Source organism: Bombina bombina, chromosome 6 (genome assembly GCF_027579735.1).
Source record: "Bombina bombina isolate aBomBom1 chromosome 6, aBomBom1.pri, whole genome shotgun sequence".
Taxonomy (NCBI): domain Eukaryota; kingdom Metazoa; phylum Chordata; class Amphibia; order Anura; family Bombinatoridae; genus Bombina; species Bombina bombina.
In genome coordinates this window covers 117890617-117914075 of record NC_069504.1, presented here as the reverse complement: position 1 = coordinate 117914075, position 23459 = coordinate 117890617, and the positions used below count along the sequence as shown (strand labels likewise).

General features: G+C 36.8%; 1 protein-coding gene across 1 annotated transcript in view; it reads left to right on the top strand.

Moving 5' to 3' along the window:
- Positions 1–14078, top strand: part of LOC128664978 (chloride anion exchanger) — a 136452-nt gene extending 122374 nt beyond the window's left edge. Inside the window, exons 17-20 of the mRNA XM_053719759.1 lie at positions 489–543; positions 2104–2249; positions 8607–8678; positions 13614–14078. Coding sequence (XP_053575734.1) covers positions 489–543; positions 2104–2249; positions 8607–8678; positions 13614–13637 — 297 coding nt within the window. The 3' untranslated portion in view covers positions 13638–14078. The remainder of the gene's footprint in view (positions 1–488; positions 544–2103; positions 2250–8606; positions 8679–13613) is intronic.
- The last annotated feature ends 9381 nt before the right edge of the window (positions 14079–23459 follow it).

Here is a 23459-nt window from a genome sequence, read left to right as displayed (position 1 = left end):
TTGGAAACTTTTTAAAAACTGTATTCTCTATTTGACTAAAGAAAGAAAATGTTTGGGTTTCATGTCCCTTTAAACTAAGGAGGTAAATCATGTGACTGTGTCTGCACATGCCAGATGCATGCTCCCTTGCAAGTACCAGGACTAGCATCCTGATTGGCTGCTTAAAGTTCCATTACAATGGGATGTGGCTAATGAGGACATTTTGCGGTAAAATATCTTCCTTTTTTACAAAAAGATGGTCATGTGATATTTTCTAGTCAGCTTTTTACAGATCTGCTGCATCACTTTCAAGTGCTTCAACATGTGGGTATCATCTCCTTTTAATATATTGATTAGGATGTCTCAAATTTTGAAAATGTCTTATCAGACCAGAGAAACTTTTTCATATAAGTATACTGGCTGGATTGAAATCTTGACCTATGTCAATCCTTTGTTATTGAGATGTATCACTTATTTGATAAAATTACATCTTTTTTTGTCTTCACCAGATCTTAAAAGAATTCATCAAGGTTGATGTAAATATCTACATTACTGGAGTTGACAGTCAGTATAATCTTTTTCTTTAAAAAGCCTTTTTTTTTAAACTATGATTAGGATGCTATAGTGTAACCTGTTCTCTATCTGGATTTAATATTTTTATTTTATGTATAAATTAAATAAAAAAATGTCACCAAAAGACAAATATATTGGGATGTTTCAGATAAAGACCAAGTTTAGTTTGAAATATCAGGGAATAATAATAAGTATTATTATTATTTATTAAAGTAAGTATTCATTAATAATATTAGTGAATCATTTGTGGTGAAAAAAAGGGATTTGCAGAAGAAATTTTAAAGTATTGTAATGTTACAGCAAAATGCTGTAAATGTTTAATTTGAATTCAGAGCTATAAAAAAAAATCATAGATTTAAGCCAAATACTGAATATACCATTTTATTTAAAATGATTTATAAAAACCTACTATTTTTGTAGATACTTTTTTTTTTACTGAAATACATACACAAGAAGTACAAATATCATTTAGGAAAATATTACTATAGAAACATTTAAAATGGTGCACTGTGACCAGGCTGATTGGTAAATATAAGGACAACTTAAAGGGACATAAAAACCCAATTTTTTCAGAATTCAGATAGAACATACAATTTGAAACAACTTTCAAAATTGCTTATGGAGGAGCACTAGCAGTTAGCTTAACATATCAGGCGAGCCAATAACAAGAGGTACAGCATATATTTGCTCCTAGCAATGCATTGCTGCTCTAAGTCTACTTAATTATGCTTTTCAACAAAGGATACAAAGAGAAAAAACTAATTAGAGTAAAGTAATAAATTGGAAAGTTGTTTAAAATGGTATGCTCTATCTACACCATGAAATAAAATGTTTGGGTGTTATGTCTCTTTAAGCAATTAATATAGGAGGCCTTCAGGATTGTTTTGAGACAAACAAAAACTTTGACTCCTTTTGTTCTTTTAATATGTTGTTAAATCTTACATTTCGATTGGTTACAAAAGAGACATCCACAAGTTTTTTTTTTTTTAAATGTATATTTTAGTATTTTTTCATTGTAAACATCGCTGAATCTCATTCTAATCTTGTATTCCTTTAATTGCTGCAATGCTCCATATGCAGGCAAACATTGTACTGATCCAATGATCCAGTTTATCCACTGGAGTGTATTAAATAAAATAACTTTTTTACCTTTATTTTGTCATTTGAAAAAAATGATTTTGCCAGTTTAACACACCACCTATTTATAAACAATGCTGTATTCTCTAAAGAATAGTATGGAAATAAGAAGAAACAGAGGACCTTTGTATCTATAGATAAGAATATCTGCTATTTCTGCAAGCTCAGTACATTTAAATGGGTTGTGGGTTTAATGAGCAAAAACTGTTATTTCAAACAAATAAACCTAAAGGAGCAATTTCCAATATATTTAATACATTAAAGCTGGTATACATTTAAGCTGGTATTTTACAATACAGTGTCTCTTTAAATACTTCAGTACAGGATAAAAATGGTTACTACTTGTTCCTGAATTGTCTACTACTATAGATAATATACTTACATTATTATTTTCCTTTTTTTTTTTTTTCTTAGGTGGCCTTTTTGAAAAGTTAAAAAAGTGTAAATTTTTTGATGATGACATAAATACGTCTATGTTTTTTCTCTCGGTACATGATGCTGTTTTACATGTGCTAGAGGAAAATGGAACGAATCCTGCAAATGAACATGATAAATTACAGGTACCCATGCCTATCTGTTTTGCTAAATTAAATGCTTTCAACAGTATAGATAGATGCACTAATTCAATTACACTTAATGTCACACTTTGGGCCAGATTACGAGTGGAGCGCTATTTAGCGCTTTCGCTAGAGTGATAATTGTGCAAGAAGTAAACTTTTTGCACGTATAGGGTTGTGCTGGTATTAAGAGTTAAAAAGTTATCACTCTCGTGCTAACCAAACACACGCAAAAAGCTGAACTTACAATATCGAGCGCACGATAACCTACTCCACCATAGAAGTCAATGGAGAAATAACACCAAAACTATTCCCATGTGCGCTAACCTGACATGTAAATATGAATATCTCAAATTCCAATGTTCTGCACATAGAAGAATATGTTCTATTTATTCATAAATACCTATTTCTATATATATATGATGTTTTTTTGGTAAAATATATATCTACACCTATATATCTACATAATTTTATATATAGGTATAGATATAAACAGATATATATAGGAATATGTATTTAAAAATAATTTGAACATATTCTGCTATGTGCAGAATATTGGAATGTGAAATATTTACAGTAAATACATAGTTAAAACATTTATTAAATATGAATATTGCATAAAAATTATTTTTCATGATTTCATCTACTTCACTGCAAAGGGCTCCAATGCACATATATATATATATATATATATATATATATATATATATATATATATATATATATATATATATGTCTATTTTATGTATACATATGCATTTATGTGTTTATATGTGTATATATGTCTGTAAATATATAAGTACACATATAAATACATCTGTACACACACACACATATATATATATATATATATATATATATATATATACATACATATACATATTTAGACATGTATATGTATGTATTTCAATGTTAAAGCCATTTCCCTGCCTCATATGTTTGAGCCCTTATAACCTTTGTGTGCAATATTTTTTATATATCATTTTTATTAGATGGTGTTATTTTGAGTATAACTGTACTAATCGCATTTACTTTCAACATGAGGAATTCACAAAATCATAGTCGTAATTGAATAGCGAAAGGCTCCCTAGTGGGATGAGTATGCAGTAACCTTTATTGTAATCATTAATTTACCTTTAAAATTGTAACTCTCTTCAAATTCTTGCAGTCTCAAGATTGTTTATATACCCTATTTGTTTTTTAAGCATGTTTTATTTTTGCTTTGTTTTTATCTATGTATAGTAAAGGTTACATTTTATTTGTTTCCTTCGGATATAAAGGTCTGTTTGGAAATTGAAATATTGCTGCTATTGATTATTGTATTAAGTGAGTACCTATACATATCTTAACTTTGGTCCTTCTTCTTCTGAAGGAATCTCTTGATAATCTATCATGTAAGATATTAGGTACCCCCACATATTATTTGTTAATGGTTCTTATTTGTTAATGGTTATTAGAGGATTGAAGTACTATAGAGTGTAAGATTTTTTAAGAGAAATTAACCATTTTAAAAGATAAGAAAAACCAGAGAGTTGTCTGAGGAGCTTAGAAAGAAGGTAATAGCCAAGCATGATCAACTTAAAGGCTACAAGACCATCTCTAAAGAGGTGGATGTTCCTGTGAGCACTGTTGCTAATATTATTAAGATGTTTAAGGCACATGGGACTGTAGTTAACATCCCAAAGATGATGAGAAAGATCATTTGAATGGTGGAGAAAGAACCAAGGACAAATTCAACCCAATGTTGAAGCTCAAGGTGCAACAGTTTCCTGTCGCACCATCCATCGCAGTCTGAATTAAAATGGGCTCCATGGTAGTAAACCTAGGAGGACAAAACAAAAGTAGAGCTTTTTGGCAAATCATAACAATTCCATGTTTACAGAAGGAAAAACGAAGTTATCAAAGAAAAGAACACCATCCGTACCATGAAACATGGAGGAAGCTCAGTGATGTTTTGGGGTTGCTTTGTTGCCTCTGGCACTGGGTGCCTAGAATCTGTGCCGGGCACAATGAAATCAGAAGACTATCAAGGCATTCTGGAGCAAAATGTATTACCCAGTGTCAGAAAGCTGGATCTCAGTCGCAGGTGATGGGTCCTCCTGCAGGATAATGACCTGAGACATACCTCAAAAAAACACCCAAGAATGGACAAGAAAAAAACATTGGAAGTGGTCTTCTATGATTTAAGATCTGAATACCATTGAACATCTGTGAAAAGAGCTGAAACTTGCAGTTGGGAAGAGGCACCCACCAAACTTGAGAGAACTGGAGTAGTTTGCCAAAATCACAGTTGAAAAGTTTAGAAATCTTATTCAGAGCTATAGAAAGTGCTTGCAATAATTGTCTCCAAAGTATGTGCTATGAAATATTAGGATAAGAATACAAATATTTTTGCCTATGCCATTCTCATTTGTTTAACTGTGCCATTCTCATTTGTAATATGTGAAGTCATAAATCAAAAGTAAAGTTTCTGTTCTATTACTTTTGAAATAAAGAATAGTGGATACTAAATACTTTTACTTAATTCAGAGAAAATTTAGCATTTTCCTAAAAAAGTGGAAGGGGTACCAATACTTTTGGCCACGTCTATATAAGAACTATGTAACAAATGGAGCACAATCGATAGGACTGGGCGTGTTATCTTGTGCTCAGTCTCACATTCAAGTGGATAGTTAAAAATTCTAATCAAAGCATCTTTACATGCCTGAAACTTTTTTAGCGCACCTTATACTTTTAATTGATATTGCCGGGAGGGCTATTAACCCAATCATTGTATTTAATTTACAAGAGTTGAGTTAGGTGTAACGCTCTACCGCAATCCAAAAAAACCCACTGTAAAATGTAGATATTTCTTAGAACTGAAGTAAACCATTATTATTATTAATAGAATTGTACACAACTACGTGAACTGCTTGCGCACAATTATCTTAGCTCACCCACTTGGTGCTCTACTAGAGTCTATTATGTGAGTTTGAGCGCACCCGCACTATCTGACATGTAGATGTTAGGCGCTCTAGGCTATCATTCGAGCAATAAAAAAAAATATTGTTTTACTTTTACTACGAGCACAAAAATAGAAATACTATTGACTAGTTGGTAAGCATTCCCAGAGGGCAGTCTATGTGTTGTTAATACAAAAAAATTCTAAGTCCCCCCTAACCGTAAAACCCACAAACCCCCCAAAATAAATAAACCTAACACTAAAAAACCTAAACTATCCATTGCCCTGAAAAGGGCATTTGTATGGGCATTACCCTTAAAAGTGCATTCAGCTCTTTTGCCGCCCATCCCTAAACTAAAAAAAAAAAAAAAAAAAAACTTGTCTAAAACCCCCCAAAAATAAAAATAAAACCTAATCCCTATGAAAAATAAAAAAACAAACGCCCCCCCCAAAATAAAAACACCCCCTAATATAATGCTAAACTACCAATAGCCCTTAAAAGGACTTTTTGTAGGGCATTGTCTTAAGTTAAACAGCTCTTTTGCAGTTACCAACAATTCTAAGTCCCCCCTAACAGTAAAACCCACCACCCACCAAACCCCCCAAAATAAATAAACCTAACACTAAAAAAACTAAAGTATCCATTGCCCTGAAAAGGGCATTTGTATGGGCATTGCCCTTAAAAGGGCATTCAGCTCTTTTGCTGCCCATCCCTAATCTAAAAAAAAAATTAAGAAAAAAAAACCTAACCCCCCAAAATTAAAAAATTAAACCTAAGTTTAAATTAAGCTAAAATTACAGAAAAGAAAAAAATCTAATATTACAGAAAATAAAAAAACAAAATTACCAAAGTTTAAAAAATTATACCTAGTCCCTATGAAAATAAAAAAGCCCCCCCCCCCACCAAAATAAACCCTCCCCTACTCTAAGAATAAACTACCAGTAGCCCTTAAAAGGGATTTTTTCAGGGCATTGCCCCAAGATAAACAGCTATTTTACATTAAAAATACACAAAGTCCCCCCTAACAGTAAAACCCCCCCACCCATCAAACCCCCCAAAATAAAAAAAACCTTACACTAAAAAACCTAAACTACCCATTTGATTCTTCAAATTCAAATCAGCCCATAGGATGAGAGCTGCTCAAATCATATTGGTTGTTCTAATCAGCCAATAATATGAGAGCTACTGAAATTCTATAGGCTGATTTGATTAGCCAATAGAATTTCAGTAGCTCTCATCCTATTGGCTGATTTGAACAGCCAATAGGATTTGAGTAGCTCTCATCCTATTGGCTGATTTGAAATTGAAGAACCAAATCAGCCAATAGGAATTTAAGGGACGCCATCTTTAATTGCGTACCTTGAATTCACTATTCAGTGTACGGCGGCGATCGGAAGAAGAGGATCCTCCGCCCTCCATGGCTCCGCGGTCGCCAGTCTTCAGTTCCATGATCGCCGGTCTTCAGTTCCAGGGTCGCCGGTTTTCAGCTCCACGATCATCAGTCTTCAGCTCCACCCTCCGCTCCGCGATGTTCCTGGAAGAAGAAAGAAGAGGTCACCGCTTGGAAGAAGACTGGGACAGGACCTTCTCCTCCGGACTTCAGGAACGGTGAGAACCAACCTGGGGATTAGACTTAGGTTTTTTAAAAGAATTTTGGGGGGAGTTCATTTAGATTAGGGTGGGCATTTTGTAAAGAGCTAAATGCCCTTTTAAGGGCAATGCCCAAACAAATGCCCTTTTCAGTGCAATCAGTAGTTTAAGTTTTTTAGTGTTAGGTTCTTTTATTTTGGGAGGTTTGGTGGGTGGGGAGGTTATTACTGTTAGGGGGGATTTAGACTTTTTTCTTTTGCAAAAGAGCTGTTTATCTTGGGGCAATGCCCTGCAAAAAGCCCTTTTAAGGGCTACTGGCAATTTATTCTTAGATTAGTGGGTGTTTTTATTTTGGGCGGCTTTTTTATTTTCATAGAGATTAGGTTTAATTTTGTAAACTTTGGTAATTTGTTTTTTTATTTTTGTAATGTAAGCCTTTTTTATTTTTTGTAATCTTAGCTTTTTTTATATTTTATAACTTTAGTATTTTTTAGTTTAGGTAATTGGTGTTAATTTAGGGGGTGTTGGATTAGGGGGTTTAGTAATTTAATTAGTTATTTGCATTGTGAGTTTTGGCGGTTTAAGGGGTTAATAGGTTAGTTAGGTTTATTGCGATGTGGGGTTTTTGCGGTTTAGGGGTTAATAGGGTAAATAGGTTTATTGCGATGTGTGGGTTTAGGGGTTAATAGGTTAATTATGTTTATTGTGATGTGGGAGTTTTGCGGTTAAGGGGTTAATAGGTTAATTATGTTTATTGCGATGTGGGTGTTTTTTGGTTTAGGGGTTAATAGGGTAATTAGGTTTATTGCGATATGGGGGATTTGCGGTTTAGGGGTTAATAGGGTAATTAGGTTTATTGCAATGTGGGTGGTTGGCGGTTAAGGGATTAAGAGGTTAATTACTTTATTATTTTGCGATGTGTGGGTTTGCGGTGTATGTGTTAATACTTCGTGTGGGAGGTTCGTTTTTTTTTGTTATACTTCGTGCGGGCGGTGTTTTCGGTGGATTCTTTCACCACCCTGCCTGAGTATGCGTGCGCAACTGCCGACAGCGACGGACATTACAAACGCAATTATAGTATAGATTGTGCTCAATGTTAATGCATAATAGAGCTAATATTTTTATACTCCACTTAACTATATTTTTGAACTCCATTTAACTATATTTTATATATTTATGTTTAATTTCCTTTATTAAATAATCTGTATTATATTATTTATGCCTTAGATGAGATGATAATAATTTTCAATATGTCTGTCAAAAAACATGGAAAAATAACGTAACTTAATATTTTTTTCTTACCAGGAGTGGCATCTGTACATTATTGTCTTTTGTGTCAGTTTCAATTCAGATGAAAAGGACACTGAACCCACATTTTTTCTTCAATGATTCAGATAGAGCATGCAATTTTAAGCAACGTTCTAATATACTCCTAGCATCAATTTTTCTTTATTCTCTTGGTATCTTTATTTGAAAAAGCAGAAATTTAGCCACCAATCAGCAAGCCCTACCCAGGTGTTGAACCAAAGATAGGCTGACTCCTAAGCTTACATTCCTGCTTTTTCAAATAACGATACCAAGAGAACAAAGATAAAAAGAAAATAGGAGTAACATAGAAAGTTGCTTAAAATTGCATACTCTATCTGAATCATGAAAGAAAAAAATTGGGTTCAGTATCCCTTTAATTATATATATCCTGTGTTACTAGATCAATATAAAATTGTGTAAATGGGCACCTTCAAATGAGGGTTTCTCACTAATTGTTTTATTAAAATTAAATAAACATTAAGAGACAATGATTGTTTTTTTGTTTGTTTGTTTTTTATAGACAATGGATACATCCTATGCGAATGAGACTAGAAATGGATCTATAAACGGGACTGTTCACAACACAGATTCTGTGAGTTAATAATAATAATCATTTTTAAGCTAAAAAGAGGTTACCGTTAATTATTACCCAAAAAATGCAGTAAAGAAACCAAAAGATTCTTTGTGGGATCTGCTATTCACATTAGTGATAACATGTAATGATACCAAGATATTATAAGGCAAACTTGCATTCATTTTCAATTGTACACGTGAATACGTGACTGTAATATACTGATTATTTGTAATCATATTAAATCAAGCAATAGTGAGAGAGTGCAACACATCCACTTTCTGTTCCCAGCAAAACAAAGCTCACCCACTGACCCACGCACCATATAATCTCCAGATTCTGTCAGCTTTTAATAACAGAAACATTAATAAACATATAAACAAATTGTGGAAAAGAAGGTTGTACACTGAACTATGGAGAAAAAACAGTGCTGGCCAACTAACTGTTCGTACTTCTCACAAGTGCGGACTGTGGAAAGGAAAACAAGAGCTATACGATAGTTAGTGGCGCTTAAAGCTGACTGTCAGTATAACAATGATTGATGTCGTTGAATGCGTGTGGATGAATATTTCTAAGTGTATTGACAATGTGAAATCACAGCTGGTGTTTCGGTGGATGCTTGCTATATAGCGTGAAAGCGATAATAAAATATCTTGGATAATCTCATAAAGGTGTGTGAAAATAGTGTGTTTAATGCCGTAAATGAAAAAGGCAAATAATATCTCTAACTCTCATAGAGGCTTGCTTGAATAAATAATAAGGATATAACAAAAAGTTAATAAAATATAATAAAATGTATAATACACTCGTACAATATCTAAGACACCGGTGTCTATTTATAAAAACAATCGATAAATGACTTGATATAAGAACAGTGTTATCTGGCTAACACTATCTATTGAACAGATAGTGTGGCTAAAAATTAATATACAACAATATAACCATTTGCAACTTCAGATGACTTAAGTGAACAAAATGTAGCCAAGTTGAATGTTATTATTACACACAGTTCAAGTGCCAATAAATGTCGCTACAATAGCGATTGCAGGTAAAATTGTAAAAATGGAATATACACTCTCAGATGGAAGTTTAAGTGCAGTTTTCTTAATGCAATCCAGCGATTAGCTAATGTTAGATGTAGATGACCATACATAAAAGTATAAGCAAATGTTCAAGCATATAATCAAATATCCATTGGCTGTAGCGTGAATACAAGGGTACTTCTTTTTTAGATGTAATAGAGAGATCCTCGTTTTCCAAGAAAGTTAATACTGGTGTTATAATGCTGTTATAATAACATTTGTGGAGAATAGTGTGTGAATTTACTCACTGTTTTTTTCGGCGTCCTCGCCTGAATAGCCCGCTTCCTCTTTGAGAACCGTCAATGGATCAGATCCAATCAAAGTCGGGTAATAGAAGTGCGCGCACTTTTTGAAATAGAAAACTTCTAGTTGATACTCCTACCGCTTCAATGTGTGCTATTTCAGCACGTAGAAAGAATTGGTTATGGGAGTAAGTTTGATGATATCCTCTGGTCCGGAGCTGTATAAATAGATGTATAAATGGACGTCTGATACTCCTACCGCTTCAGTGTGTGCTATTTGAGCACGTAGAAAGAGTTGGTTATGGGAGTATGTCTTTTAGTGGTATCCTCTGATCTGGAGCTGTATGAATGAACGTCTACGCGTTTCAGCTGTTAAGCCTTTATCAATTGATAATCTCTCTATTACATCTAAAAAAGAAGTACCCTTGTATTCACGCTACAGCCAATGGATATTTGATTATATGCTTGAACATTTGCTTATACTTTTATGTATGGTCATCTACATCTAACATTAACAAATCGCTGGATTGCATTAAGAAAACTGCACTTAAGATAATGGTCAAGTATGACTAACTACATCTTGCGATCCTAATGTAACTAGCAAAATAATGTGACTTTCATTCATCATTTCGCCATATTCATTCTAGTTTGTGCGCTATCTTATATTATTTTCCTACCTTACTAATATCCATCCTCCTCCCGTCGATTGTCCGCCATTGTTTTTTCTGCCGTCACGTGTTTTTATTATCCAATTACAGTACAGGCCACTCGGGGAATCAGTGCTAAGTAAAAACACCCTTATTCAATTCTGCGCATGCCCTAGCTCCGTAATCGCATCCTAATCTCTGTCTCACCGCAGTTACGGAGCTAGGGCATGCGCAGAATTGAATAAGGGTGTTTTTACTTAGAGCTGATTCCCCGAGTGGCCTGTACTGTAATTGGATAATAAAAACACGTGACAGCAGAAAAAACAATGGCGGACAATCGACGGGAGGAGGATGGATATTAGTAAGGTAGGAAAATAATATAAGATAGCGCACAAACTAGAATGAATATGGCGAAATGATGAATGAAAGTCACATTATTTTGCTAGTTACATTAGGATCGCAAGATGTAGTTAGTCATACTTGACCATCACTTTAAACTTCCCTCTGAGAGTGTATATTCCATTTTTACAATTTTACCTGCAATCTCTATTGTAGCGACATTTATTGGCACTTGAACTGTGTGCAATAATAACATTCAACTTGGCTACATTTTGTTCACTTAAGTCATCTCAAGTTGCAAATGGTTATATTGTTGTATATTAATTTTTAGCCACACTATCTGTTCAATAGATAGTGTTAGCCAGATAACACTGTTCTTATATCAAGTCATTTATCGATTGTTTTTATAAACAGACACCGGTGTCTTAGATATTGTACGAGTGTATTATACATTTTATTATATTTTATTAAATTGTAGTTATATCCTTATTATTTATTCAAGCAAGCCTCTATGAGAGTTAGAGATATTATTTGCTTTTTTCATTTACTTCATTAAACACACTATTTTCACACACCTTTATGAGATTATCCAAGATATTTTGTTATCGCTTTCACACTATATAGCAAGCATCCACCGAAACACCAGCTGTGATTTCACATTGTCAATACACTTAGAAATATTGATCCACACGCATTCAACGACATCAATCATTGATATAAAAAAATTGTGGTTTAAAAATCACAAAAACATCTTGGAAGGGGCAGGCAGTCTGCAATCCTCAAACTGGATCATCATTTGCTCAGTCATAACTACAGGCCATAGTTTATAATAAAGTCCGTAATTCCCTTGCTCAGTTTAATGTGTTTTCATGATAACTATAGAACCCTAAATAGTAACATAGTACGACTTTAACTATCTTTTGTCTTTCAGATGTTTAATTGGCTTCTATCCCTCCATGTTCTTTTTATCATTGACTTTAAATTTAAAGGGACAGTCACCTAAGTTATCTTAAAGTCTTAACTTAGATTAAGCCATAAATAGCCTCCTGTGCCCCTTTTTATATCATACAGCAGGAATATTAAAAATATTTTTTTAAAAGAATATTGTTTCTGGCCACTTTGAAATGGATGCCAAACTCTGCCTACTGATGATGTCACGATCCGAACTGAATTCCACTCTGCTGAATAGCATTGATAATCTGCTGAATCCAACTAGTGTTCGTTTTTGTGATTGGGCACAATATGCAGCTCGGATCGTGCCAACATCAGTGGGCGGAGTTTAGAGGCTATTTCAAATTGTCCAGAAACAATATTCTTTTTTTAAAATATATATATATATATATATATATATATATTTACAATTATTTGCAGCTAACTAATCAATCTGCATACTTACATTTTAGCTTCTGTATATTATTTTATCCCTCTCGCTTTCTCTCTCACTTTATCTCCCTCTCTTTCGGCCTCTTGGCATGGTTATGTCCATTTACCACACAGGTGTTCTAAATTTTTTTACCCTTTTCTTAGCCTGCGATTAGGTTATGCCATCTACAAAAAAGGGCACTGGCCACAGAGTTGCGTATAGGGACAAACAGAAAAAAACAATGTTAATTTGGAAAGCAATGTGCTTCATAAAAGAACAGTCACTTGTCTACCTATTTAAGAAGGAAATCTATTGAAATCATATCAAACAAAGGGCCCGATGATGAAAGGATTAGCCAGGTCCGAGAAAAATGCTCATTTCAGTGCGATTGCAGTATTTGCAGTAAACCAAAGATAAGTTCCCACTGTACTGAACAGGTTTACTTCTAATATTGTGGTTATAGACGTTTCAAGCATGTCATGAAAATAGAACTTGTTTTATATAGTTTGATTGCGATATTAGAACTAAACACGTTGAGTACAGTGTATATTTGTGTGTATATATATATATATATATATATATATATATATAAATATATATATATACACACAACATATAGACATATGCAATATACCTCAATCCCCAATCACACAGGTTGTAGAAGTTTCATCATATTGTAACAAAAGAGGTTCCACATACAATTTTAAAAAAAACTTTCTAATTTACTTCCATTATATAATTTGCTTAATTCTTTTGGTATCCTTTGTTGAAGGAGAAGTACTCCACTAGTAGAAGCTAGCTAAAAGCTTATGAGCCTACCTAGGTATACTTGTCAACAAAGGATGCATAGAGAATGAAACAAATTAGACAATAGAAATAAATTGGAAAGTTATTTAATATTGCATGCTCCATCAATCATAAAAGAAATAAATTTGTGCACATGGCAATACTGCTTTTACCATTCCCCCAGTGGCAGAGACCCTCACCTCCCCCAGTGAAGTATAGTAAAGCGCCTCTTGGCGAGACAGTGATTTCAACCCTTTAGAACATTTCACCTGTAATCATGTTTGCAATGTGGATAACTTAATAACAAAGCGCTATTATGACAATCCTTTTAGCATTGTGCCCAAAGAGCGGTTCATTGTTTTATTTCTGTTATTAATTATATCCACTTCAATAATCAATGGTCCTTTTTTATTTAAAACATGAATAGAGTAATATTTTTAAAATTGTATATTTCAGATTTATAAGTCCATATTGTTATTTCTGTTTCTGTTTTCCAGGTGGCACCTGAAACTAGATTCTAAAGTATGTATCGTATTATCAAGGTGCATGTGAAAAATCAGGAAAATAATGTCCACCTTATATCCACATATGCTTCACTTAAAAGTAGCCTTTGATATCCTGGAGGTGGTTTCATCACATATTTGGAATGGTCACTTACTACAGAAGTCTAGAAAAATACTACTTCACAACAAAATTTGAAATCTCGCTACAACCACTATGGCTTCCACCAAGCACAAAATGCAATTATTAAATGGTCTGAGTATTGCAGTTAATGAGACAAAGACCAGTGGTTTGTCAGCCCCTATAAGGAAATAGAAGTAAGTTTCCCTAAGTTAAAGGGATATGGAACACAAAAATATTCTTTTGTGATTCAGACAGAGCATACCATTTTATAAAGGTTTCCAATTTGTTTCTGTTATCAAATGTGCTTTGTTTCCATGATATTTGGTGTTGAAGAGATACCTTGGTGACATCTGGAGCAATACATGGCAGGGAATAGTGCTACCATCAAGCTCATTTCCAAATGGATAACATTCTTGCAAAACTGCTACAATATATTGCAGCATAAATGGACCGACTCTCAAGCATATGTCCCTGCTTTTCAACAAAAGATACCAAGAAAAAGAAGAAAATTTGATAATGGGAAGTAAATTAGAAAGTTGTTTAAAATCACATGCTCTATCTGAATCAGAAAGAAGAATTTTGGGTTTAAAATCCCTTTAACCGGGTAATCAGTCTGACTGCTTTAAATACTACTTTTTGTGGTACCTCTAAGGATAATTCCTCAGGAAAATTCGAATTAAAGCTTTTACCAGAACAAGGAAAATAAACATTACATATTCGCAAAATACTGATTAATACATGGCACACTCATTTCTATAGTTAAAACTAAATGACAGTATCTGAATTTACTACCTCTGTCTACTTAACTGGTTTCATAATAGATTAATATTCCATTGACAAAAATACCAATATCAGCGCCAGTCTCATGAGGTTTTGGTACAGACCACAATTGATATTCTCTTTGGTTATTCATGGTTTCCTTGTGAGGAATGATATTTATTTATTTGTTAAATATCCATTTTTATACACACTGTAGTGGATTTCTTCTTTTTTCACTATAACAATAAATATTGATTGGTTACTTTTTATATCTGTAGAGTTTGTTTGTTCAAATATAAATCTTTGAGCCATACACAAATAATGTATATACAAATGGGTCATGTGATGTGCAGCCGATGTTTACAAGCCGCTCTCTGCTACTGCACGTTTCCACTTATTTTATTTTGATTGGGTTATTTTATATTAAAAAAAAAAAATGTCTGAAGACAATCATATACATCCTATAATATAAAAGGCCAAGTGTGTTTGTTTCGAAGCTGTCATGCGCAGTAGAGACAGCACAAAGACAAACACACTTGGCCTTAGAGTCTACCTGATCTGCTGCGTCACGGTGACGGTAAGTGGAAGTGGGCGTTGCTGGGCATAAGCGGGCATGGTCGAGAGAAGCGGGGCCGGGCGGGGCGGGGCGGGGTCGGGTACGGTCGCGAGAGAGAGAGGGGGGAAGAAGATAGAAAGAGAGGGGGAGAGAACAAAAGAGATGGGAAAGAGCAAAAGAGAGGGGAAAGAGCAAAAAAGAGGGGGGAGAGAGCAAAAGAGAGGGGAAATAGCAAAAGAGAGGGAAGAGAGAGGGGGAGAGAGGGAGCAAAAGAGAGGGGAAGAGAGAAAATAAGAGGGGGAAAGAGAGCAAAAGAGAGGGGAAGAGAGAGAGGGGAGAGAGAGCAAAAGAGGGGGGAGAGGGGAGAGAGAGAGGGGGGGAGAGAGAGCAAAAGAGAGGGGAGAGAGACAAAGCAAAAGAGAGGGGGGGAGAGAGAGCGCAAAAGAGAGGGGGAGACAGAGTGCAAAAGAGAGGGGGGAGAGAGAGTGCAAAAGAGAGGGGGAGAGAGAGAGCTCAAAAGAGAGGGGGAGAGAGAGAGCGTAAAAGAGAGGGGGGAGAGTGCAAAGAAGAGGGGAGAGAGAGAGCGCAAAAGAATGGGAGAGAGAGAGAGCACAAAAGAGAGGGGGGAGAGAGAGAGCGCAAAAGAGAGGGGGAGAGAGAGCGCAAAAGAGAGGGGAGAGAGAGAGCGCAAAAGAGAGGGGGAGAGAGAGAGCGCAAAAAAGAGGTGGGGAGAGAGCTGCAAAAGAGAGAGGGGAGAGTGAGAGCGCAAAAGAGAGGGGGAGAGAGGGCAAAAGAGAGGGGGGAGAGAGCAAAAGAGAGGGGGAGAGCTGCAAAAGAGAGGGGGGAGAGAGAGCAAAAAAGAGGGGGGGAGAGAGAGACAGCAAAAGAGGGAGAGAGAGAGCAAAAGAGAGGGGGAGAGAGAGAGCAAAAGAGAGGAGGGAGAAAGAGCAAAAGAGAGGGGAAGAGAGAGCAAAAGAGAGGGGGAGAGAGAGAGAAAAAGAGGGGGGATAGAGAGAGCAAAAGAGAGGAGAGAGAGAGAGAGAGAGAGCAAGAGAGAGAGAGCAAAAGAGATGAGGAGAGAGAGCAAAAGAGAGGTGGAGCGAGAGAGCGCAAAAGAGAGGGGGGAGAGAGAGTACAAAAGAGAGGTGGGAGAGAGCGCAAAAGAGAGGGGGAGAGAGAGAGCAAAAGAGAGGGGGAGAGAGCACAAAAGAGAGGGGGAGAGAGAGAGCAAAAGAGAGGGTGGAGAGAAAGCAAAAGAGAAGGGGGAGAGGGAGCAAAAGAGAAGGGAAAGAGCAAAAGAGAGGGGAGAGAGAGCAAAAGAGAGGGGAGAGGGAGCAAAAGAGAGGGGGGAGAGAGAGAGCAAAAGAGAGGGGGGAGAGAGAGCGAAAGAGATGTGGAGCGAGAGAGCACAAAAGAGAGGGGGAGAGAGCGAGCAAAAGAGAGGGGTAGGGAGAGAGAGCAAGGGGTGGGACCGATGTACAGCAAAAAATGGCCCGTGTGAACGGGCTTTAGTACTAGTATTATATACAACATTTAACTTTAAAAGGACTTTAAATACCTCTTGGTTTTTTTTTTTTGTAAGAATTGTGCTTTGTCCCATGTCCAATAGAGAGGCCAAAAAGCCAAATGTGACATTGTTTTTCAAACTGCTGCAAGTTGCCTAAACCAGCTATTTGATTTGCAGAATTTACAGGTAATAGGGTTTGCTTTTGAGCCTTTGGGGCCTATCTATCAAGCTCCGAATGGAGCTTGATGCCCTGTGTTTCAAACAGCAGTTATGAAGCAGCGGTCACAAAGACCGCTGCTCCATAACCTGTCCGCCTGCTCTGAGCAGGCGGACAGACATCGCCGGATATCAACCCGATCGAGTACGATCGGGTTGATTGACACCCCCCTGCTGGCAGCCCATTGGCCGCGAGTCTGTAGGGGGTGGTGTTGCACCAGCAGCTCTTGTGAGCTGCTGGTGCAATGCTGAATACGGCGAGCGTATTGCTCGCCGTATTCAGCGAGGTCTGGCGGACCTGATCCGCACTGTCGGATCAGGTCCGCCAGACTTTCTTAAATAGGGGCCTTTCTATGGAGTGAAGGAAAAGCACAATTTTACACAGCAGCAAGAGGTATTTCATTTCCTTTTAAAGAGACAGTAAACTCAAAATGTAAATCCCCACTAAAATGCTTAATTATGTGTAGTCAAAATAAATAAATTGTAATTTTCTTTTATTATTTATATTGTCTGCCTGCTTTTTTGTAATTTAGCTCTGAAAATTATTAACAATGCAACATTTGCTAACATAATATTAATAAATGTTTTTGAAACATATTTTGCAGAGAGATATACAGGGGTCGATCCGATAAAAATCGTCGCCCGCAAAAGCCGGCGACGCCAATATTTGCGCGGGTTTGGTATCACATATACGGCGTAACCTAGAAGTTACGCGCGTATATTTCTGCCGTCGCCCGTAGTTTTTTGGGCCATAGGCAGGTATACCAAACCCGCGCAGTTTGGTATCCAATATGCAGCGTAAGGACTTACGTGGCGAAAATGGAGAAAACTTACTCCATTTTCACCTCGCCACAAAAAGCAGCCGTAAGAAGCCTTACGCTGACTATTGGAGACCCGTAACTTCCTAAACTGGCTGCTAAAATAAACCTAACACCTAACGCATGCGCAATGTCTATCTCCCTGTCAACCGCGATCTTCTAAAATAAACCTAACACCTAACGCATGCGCAATGTCTATCTACCTGTCAACCGCGATCCCCCCCCCCCCGAAATCCCTAATAAAGTTATTAACCCCTAAACCGCCGCTCCCGGAACCCGCCGCCATCTACATAAACTAACCCCCTACTGTGAGCCCCTAAAACCGCCGCCATCTACCTTATCTATCCCCTAATCTGACCCCTTACACCGCCGCCACCTATATAAAAATTATTAACCCCTAATCTAATCCCCCTATACCGCCGCCAGCTATATTAATATTATTAACCCCTAATGTAAGCCCCTTACACCGCCGCCATCTCTATTAAAATGATTAACCCCTAATTTAATCTACCTACCCCGCCGCCAGCTATATTATCTATATTAACCCTAAGTATATTATAGTTAATATAGGTATTACATTATATATATTAACTATATTAACCCTAATTATATTAGGGTTAATATAGTTACTATAGTATTTATATTAACTATATTAACTCTATCTAACCCTAACACCCCTAACTAAATTTATGTTAAATTAATCTAATTCATTTATAAACTAAAATATTCCTATTTAAATCTAAATACTTACCTATAAAATAAACCCTAAGATAGCTACAATATAATTAATAATTACATTGTAGCTATGTTAGGGTTAATATTTATTTTACAGGTAAATTGTTAATTATTTTAACTAGGTATAATAGATATTAAATAGTTATTAACTATTTAATATCTACCTAGTTAAAATAATTACCCAATTACCTGAAAAATAAATCCGAACCTAAGTTACAAATACACCTACACTATCAATAAATTTAATAAACTACAAACATCTATCTAAAAATACAATTAAATTAACTAAACTAAATTACAAAAAAAAACAAACACTAAATTACAAAAAATAAAAAAAAGATTACAAGATTTTTAAGCTAATTACACCTATTCTAAGCCCCCTAATAAAATAATAAACCCCCAAAATAAAAAAAATTCCCTGCCCTATTCTAAATTAAACAAATTTCAAAGCTCTTTACCTTACCAGCCCTTAAAAGGGCCTTTTGTGGGGCATGCCCCAAAGAATTCAGCTCTTTTGCATACAACAAATACAATCCCCCCCCCCCCATTACAACCCACCACCCACATACCCCTATTCTAAAACCACCCAAACCCCCCTTAAAAAAGCCTAACACTACCCCCCTGAAGATCTCCCTACCTTGTCTTCACCACACCGGGCCGAACTCCTGATCCGATCCGGGCGATGTCTTCCTCCAAGCGGCAAATAAGAATTCTTCCTCCGGCGACGTCTTCCTCCAAGCGGCAGCAAAGTCTTCATTCTTCCGGCGGCATCTTCAATCTTCTTTCTTCGCTCCGCCGCCGCGGAGCATCCATCCCGGCCGACTGCTGTACTACGAATGAGGTACCTTTAAATGACGTCATCCAAGATGGCGTCCGCCGAATTCCGATTGGCTGATAGGATTCTATCAGCCAATCGGAATTAAGTTAGAAAAATCTGATTGGCTGATTGAATCAGCCAATCAGATTCAAGTTCAATCCGATTGGCTGATCCGAACAGCCAATCAGATTGAGCTCGCATTCTATTGGCTGATCGGAACAGCCAATAGAATGCGAGCTCAATCTGATTGGCTGATTGGATCAGCCAATCGGATTGAACTTGAATCTGATTGGCTGATTCAATCAGCCAATCAGATTTTTCTAACTTAATTCCGATTGGCTGATAGAATCCTATCAGCCAATCGGAATTCGGCGGACGCCATCTTGGATGACGTCATTTAAAGGTACCTCATTCGTAGTACAGCAGTCGGCCGGGATGGATGCTCCGCGGCGGCGGAGCGAAGAAAGAAGATTGAAGATGCCGCCGGAAGAATGAAGACTTTGCTGCCGCTTGGAGGAAGACGTCGCCGGAGGAAGAATTCTTCTTTGCCGCTTGGAGGAAGACATCGCCGGAGGAAGAATTCTTCTTTGCCGCTTGGAGGAAGACATCGCCCGTATCGGATCAGGAGTTCGGCCCGGTGTGGTGAAGACAAGGTAGGGAGATCTTCAGGGGGGTAGTGTTAGGCTTTTTTAAGGGGGGTTTGGGTGGTTTTAGAATAGGGGTATGTGGGTGGTGGGTTGTAATGGGGGGGGGGGGATGTATTTGTTGTATGCAAAAGAGCTGAATTCTTTGGGGCATGCCCCACAAAAGGCCCTTTTAAGGGCTGGTAAGGTAAAGAGCTTTGAAATTTGTTTAATTTAGAATAGGGCAGGGATTTTTTTTTATTTTGGGGGTTTATTATTTTATTAGGGGGCTTAGAATAGGTGTAATTAGCTTAAAAATCTTGTAATCTTTTTTTTATTTTTTGTAATTTAGTGTTTTTTTTTTTTTGTAATTTAGTTAATTTAATTGTATTTTTAGATAGATGTTTGTAGTTTATTAAATTTATTGATAGTGTAGGTGTATTTGTAACTTAGGTTAGGATTTATTTTACAGGTAATTGGGTAATTATTTTAACTAGGTAGATATTAAATAGTTAATAACTATTTAATAGCTATTATACCTAGTTAAAATAATTAACAATTTACCTGTAAAATAAATATTAACCCTAACATAGCTACAATGTAATTATTAATTATATTGTAGCTATCTTAGGGTTTATTTTATAGGTAAGTATTTAGATTTAAATAGGAATATTTTAGTTTATAAATGAATTAGATTAATTTAATATAAATTTAGTTAGGGGTGTTAGGGTTAGATAGAGTTAATATAGTTAATATAAATACTATAGTAACTATATTAACCCTAATATAATTAGGGTTAATATAGTTAATATATATAATGTAATAACTATATTAACTATAATATACTTAGGGTTAATATAGATAATATAGCTGGCGGCGGGGTAGGTAGATTAAATTAGGGGTTAATCATTTTAATAGAGATGGCGGCGGTGTAAGGGGCTTACATTAGGGGTTAATAATTTTAATATAGATGGCGGCGGTGTTAGGGGCTCACTTTAGGGGGTTATAGATATAATATAGCTGGCGGCGGGGTACGGGAGCGGCGGTTTAGGGGTTAATAACTTTATTAGGTTGCGGCGGGGTACGGGAGCGGCGGTTTAGGGGTTAATAACTTTATTAGGTTGCGGCGGGGTACGGGAGCGGCGGTTTAGGGGTTAATAGCTTTTTTATTGTTAGGCTAGTGAGGGGGGATAGCGGATAGAGGGTTAGACGTGTCGGGCTATGTTAGGGAGGCGTGTTAGACAGTGCGGGCTATGTTAGGGAGGCTTGTTAGACAGTGCGGGTGTTTTAGACTTTAGTCAGGTTTTATAGGCGCCGGCAGTTTCTAACGTGGTGCAAGTCACTGGCGACGCCAGAAATTTGTACTTGCGCAGATTTCTGGACATCGCTGGTTTGTCAGACTTACGGCACGTTAGCATCTGACGGCGCCATATATGGGATAGCTCGAGTTGCGAGCTGAAACTGCGGGCGACACCGGTTCCCTCGCTTGCGCCGCAAACTGCGATCTATATCGGATCGCGCCCACAGTGTTTAATCACTAAAATATACTGCTATATAAAAAACTAATGTAATGTCACTGTAAAAGTATAAATTAAAATAAAATGTCTTCTGAGTGAAACAAACATTTGTTTTTTCTCCAGCATCGCATCCTTTGGAAACTCGCTAATAACCTTTTCCTATAGTTTCCAGCCAGTAGTGCTCCATAATAAAACCAAATACAATGTAAGCAAAGAATGTAATTAAGAGTAAAAGCCAATTCTTTATTTTCACAAATTAAAATCAATTATTAAAGGAATACAAAAATACAAAGTTTAAAATAACAAACAATCAATAATTAAAGCCTAACTCATGTGTTTCGTTCTGCCTTTTTCAATGATGTAGGTATAAGTAAGATAATTAAAAATAAAATCATTTATTTGTTACTTGCAGACTTAACTAATAAATTTCTAATTATTCAACGCTTAAAAGCATACTACATACTTAAATACAATAGAATTTGTATTTAAAGGACCATTAAATGCAACAGTATTTCATAATCAATGAGTGCATAATAAAAAAGACAATGCAATATCACTTTTTTTCTGAATTTTATATGAACAGCAGCAGATTTCAATCAATATTCAAAATGTTCTTCAATTTTTAGGTCCCTTGTATCATGTGACAGCTATCAGCCAAGCACAATCTCATATACATGTACACTGTAAACTCTTGTACATTCTTAGTAGGAACTGGTGACTCAAAAAGTGGGCGAGAAGGAGAGGAGAGAGGGAGAGGATGGAGAGAAGGACATGAAGGAGATAGAAGGTGGAGAGAATTGAGGGTGGGAGTGAAGGAGCATAGACAAGCGAGGGAGGGAGACAAGAAAGAGCCTGGAGTGGGAGAAGGGAAGGAGGGAGGGAAAGAAGACAGAGAGAAGAGAAATAAGGGAGAAGATGAGAGAAGAGAAAGGATGAAGGGAGGGAGAGAACAAGCGAGAGAAGGCAGATGAGGGAGAGAAGGGAGAAAAGTGAAAGATGGCAGATGAGGGAGAGAAGGTAAGGAGGGATGGGAGTGAAGAGAAAGAGAGAAGGGACTGACAGAAGGGAGGGAGACAATGGTGGGAGGGAGAGTACAGAATGAAGGGAGGGAGAAGGGAGGGCAAGGAGAGGAGGGAGGGTGAGCAGAGAAGAACAGGAAAGAGAGTAGAGGAGAGGAGGGAGAAGTGTAGCAGAAAGCAAACTGCTTTCGTGCCCGAGAAACTCATCTTCTAAGAGTCCACAAACAAGTCAAAGTCGAATACCAAGTCAGTCACAAGCAAGGGGTTAATACAAAAGCATATTCAGGGAAAGCAGAAGTCAAACCAGTATGTCCAAGTAGTAATTTGCTGAGTAAGAGGTTCAGTAACTTAATACACAAGAAGCCACATGCTATAATCACATAGCTACTGCCATTAAGGCCTCATTGATCTTCTAGGCCTCCTTAAAAGTACAGTACGCCTAACTGCAGCATGGACAAAAATTACTCTTTTAGACATACAGTTATCAGGACAAGAGGAGAGAATGGAGAGAGGAAGAGAACAGAGGGAGAGGAGAGAAAGGAGGGTGGGAGAGGAAAGGAGAAAAGATAAAGGAAGGAGGAAGAGAAGTGAGAGATGAGGGAGGGTAGAAGAGAGAAGGAATGGGGGAAAGTAGGGAGAAAGAGAAACATGGGAGGGACAGAGAGAAAGAAGGAAGGGAGAAAGAGAGAGAGAATGAAGGGAGGGAGGGAAAGAAAGAAGGGAGAGAGAGAGAGAGAGAGAAAGAAGGGAGGGAGGGAGGGAGAGAAGAGAGGGAGGGAGAGAAAGAAGGTAGAGATGGAGAGAGAAAGATGGAAATATGTGAGTGAAAGAAGGGAGGGAGGGAGAGAAAGCAGGGAGTGAGGGAAAGAGAGAAAAAAGGGAGGGAGAGAGAAGAAAAAGGAGGGAGAGGAGGGAGGGAGTGGAGAGGAAAAGAGGGAGTGGAGAAAGTTATTTGAGGTGAGTAATATGTGGCACAGTTAAATTGGTTGTGAGATAGGTTTTTAATAATGAAAGAATGCATAATGTGTTAACATTATTTACACAGCCTCTCCCTAAAGGTTGTCCTTTTAATTTATCCAGGGAACCCCTGTAGGGAGAGCAAAATCCTGGGATTGTTGTCAACTTTACCAGGAATCAATTTAAGGATTTATT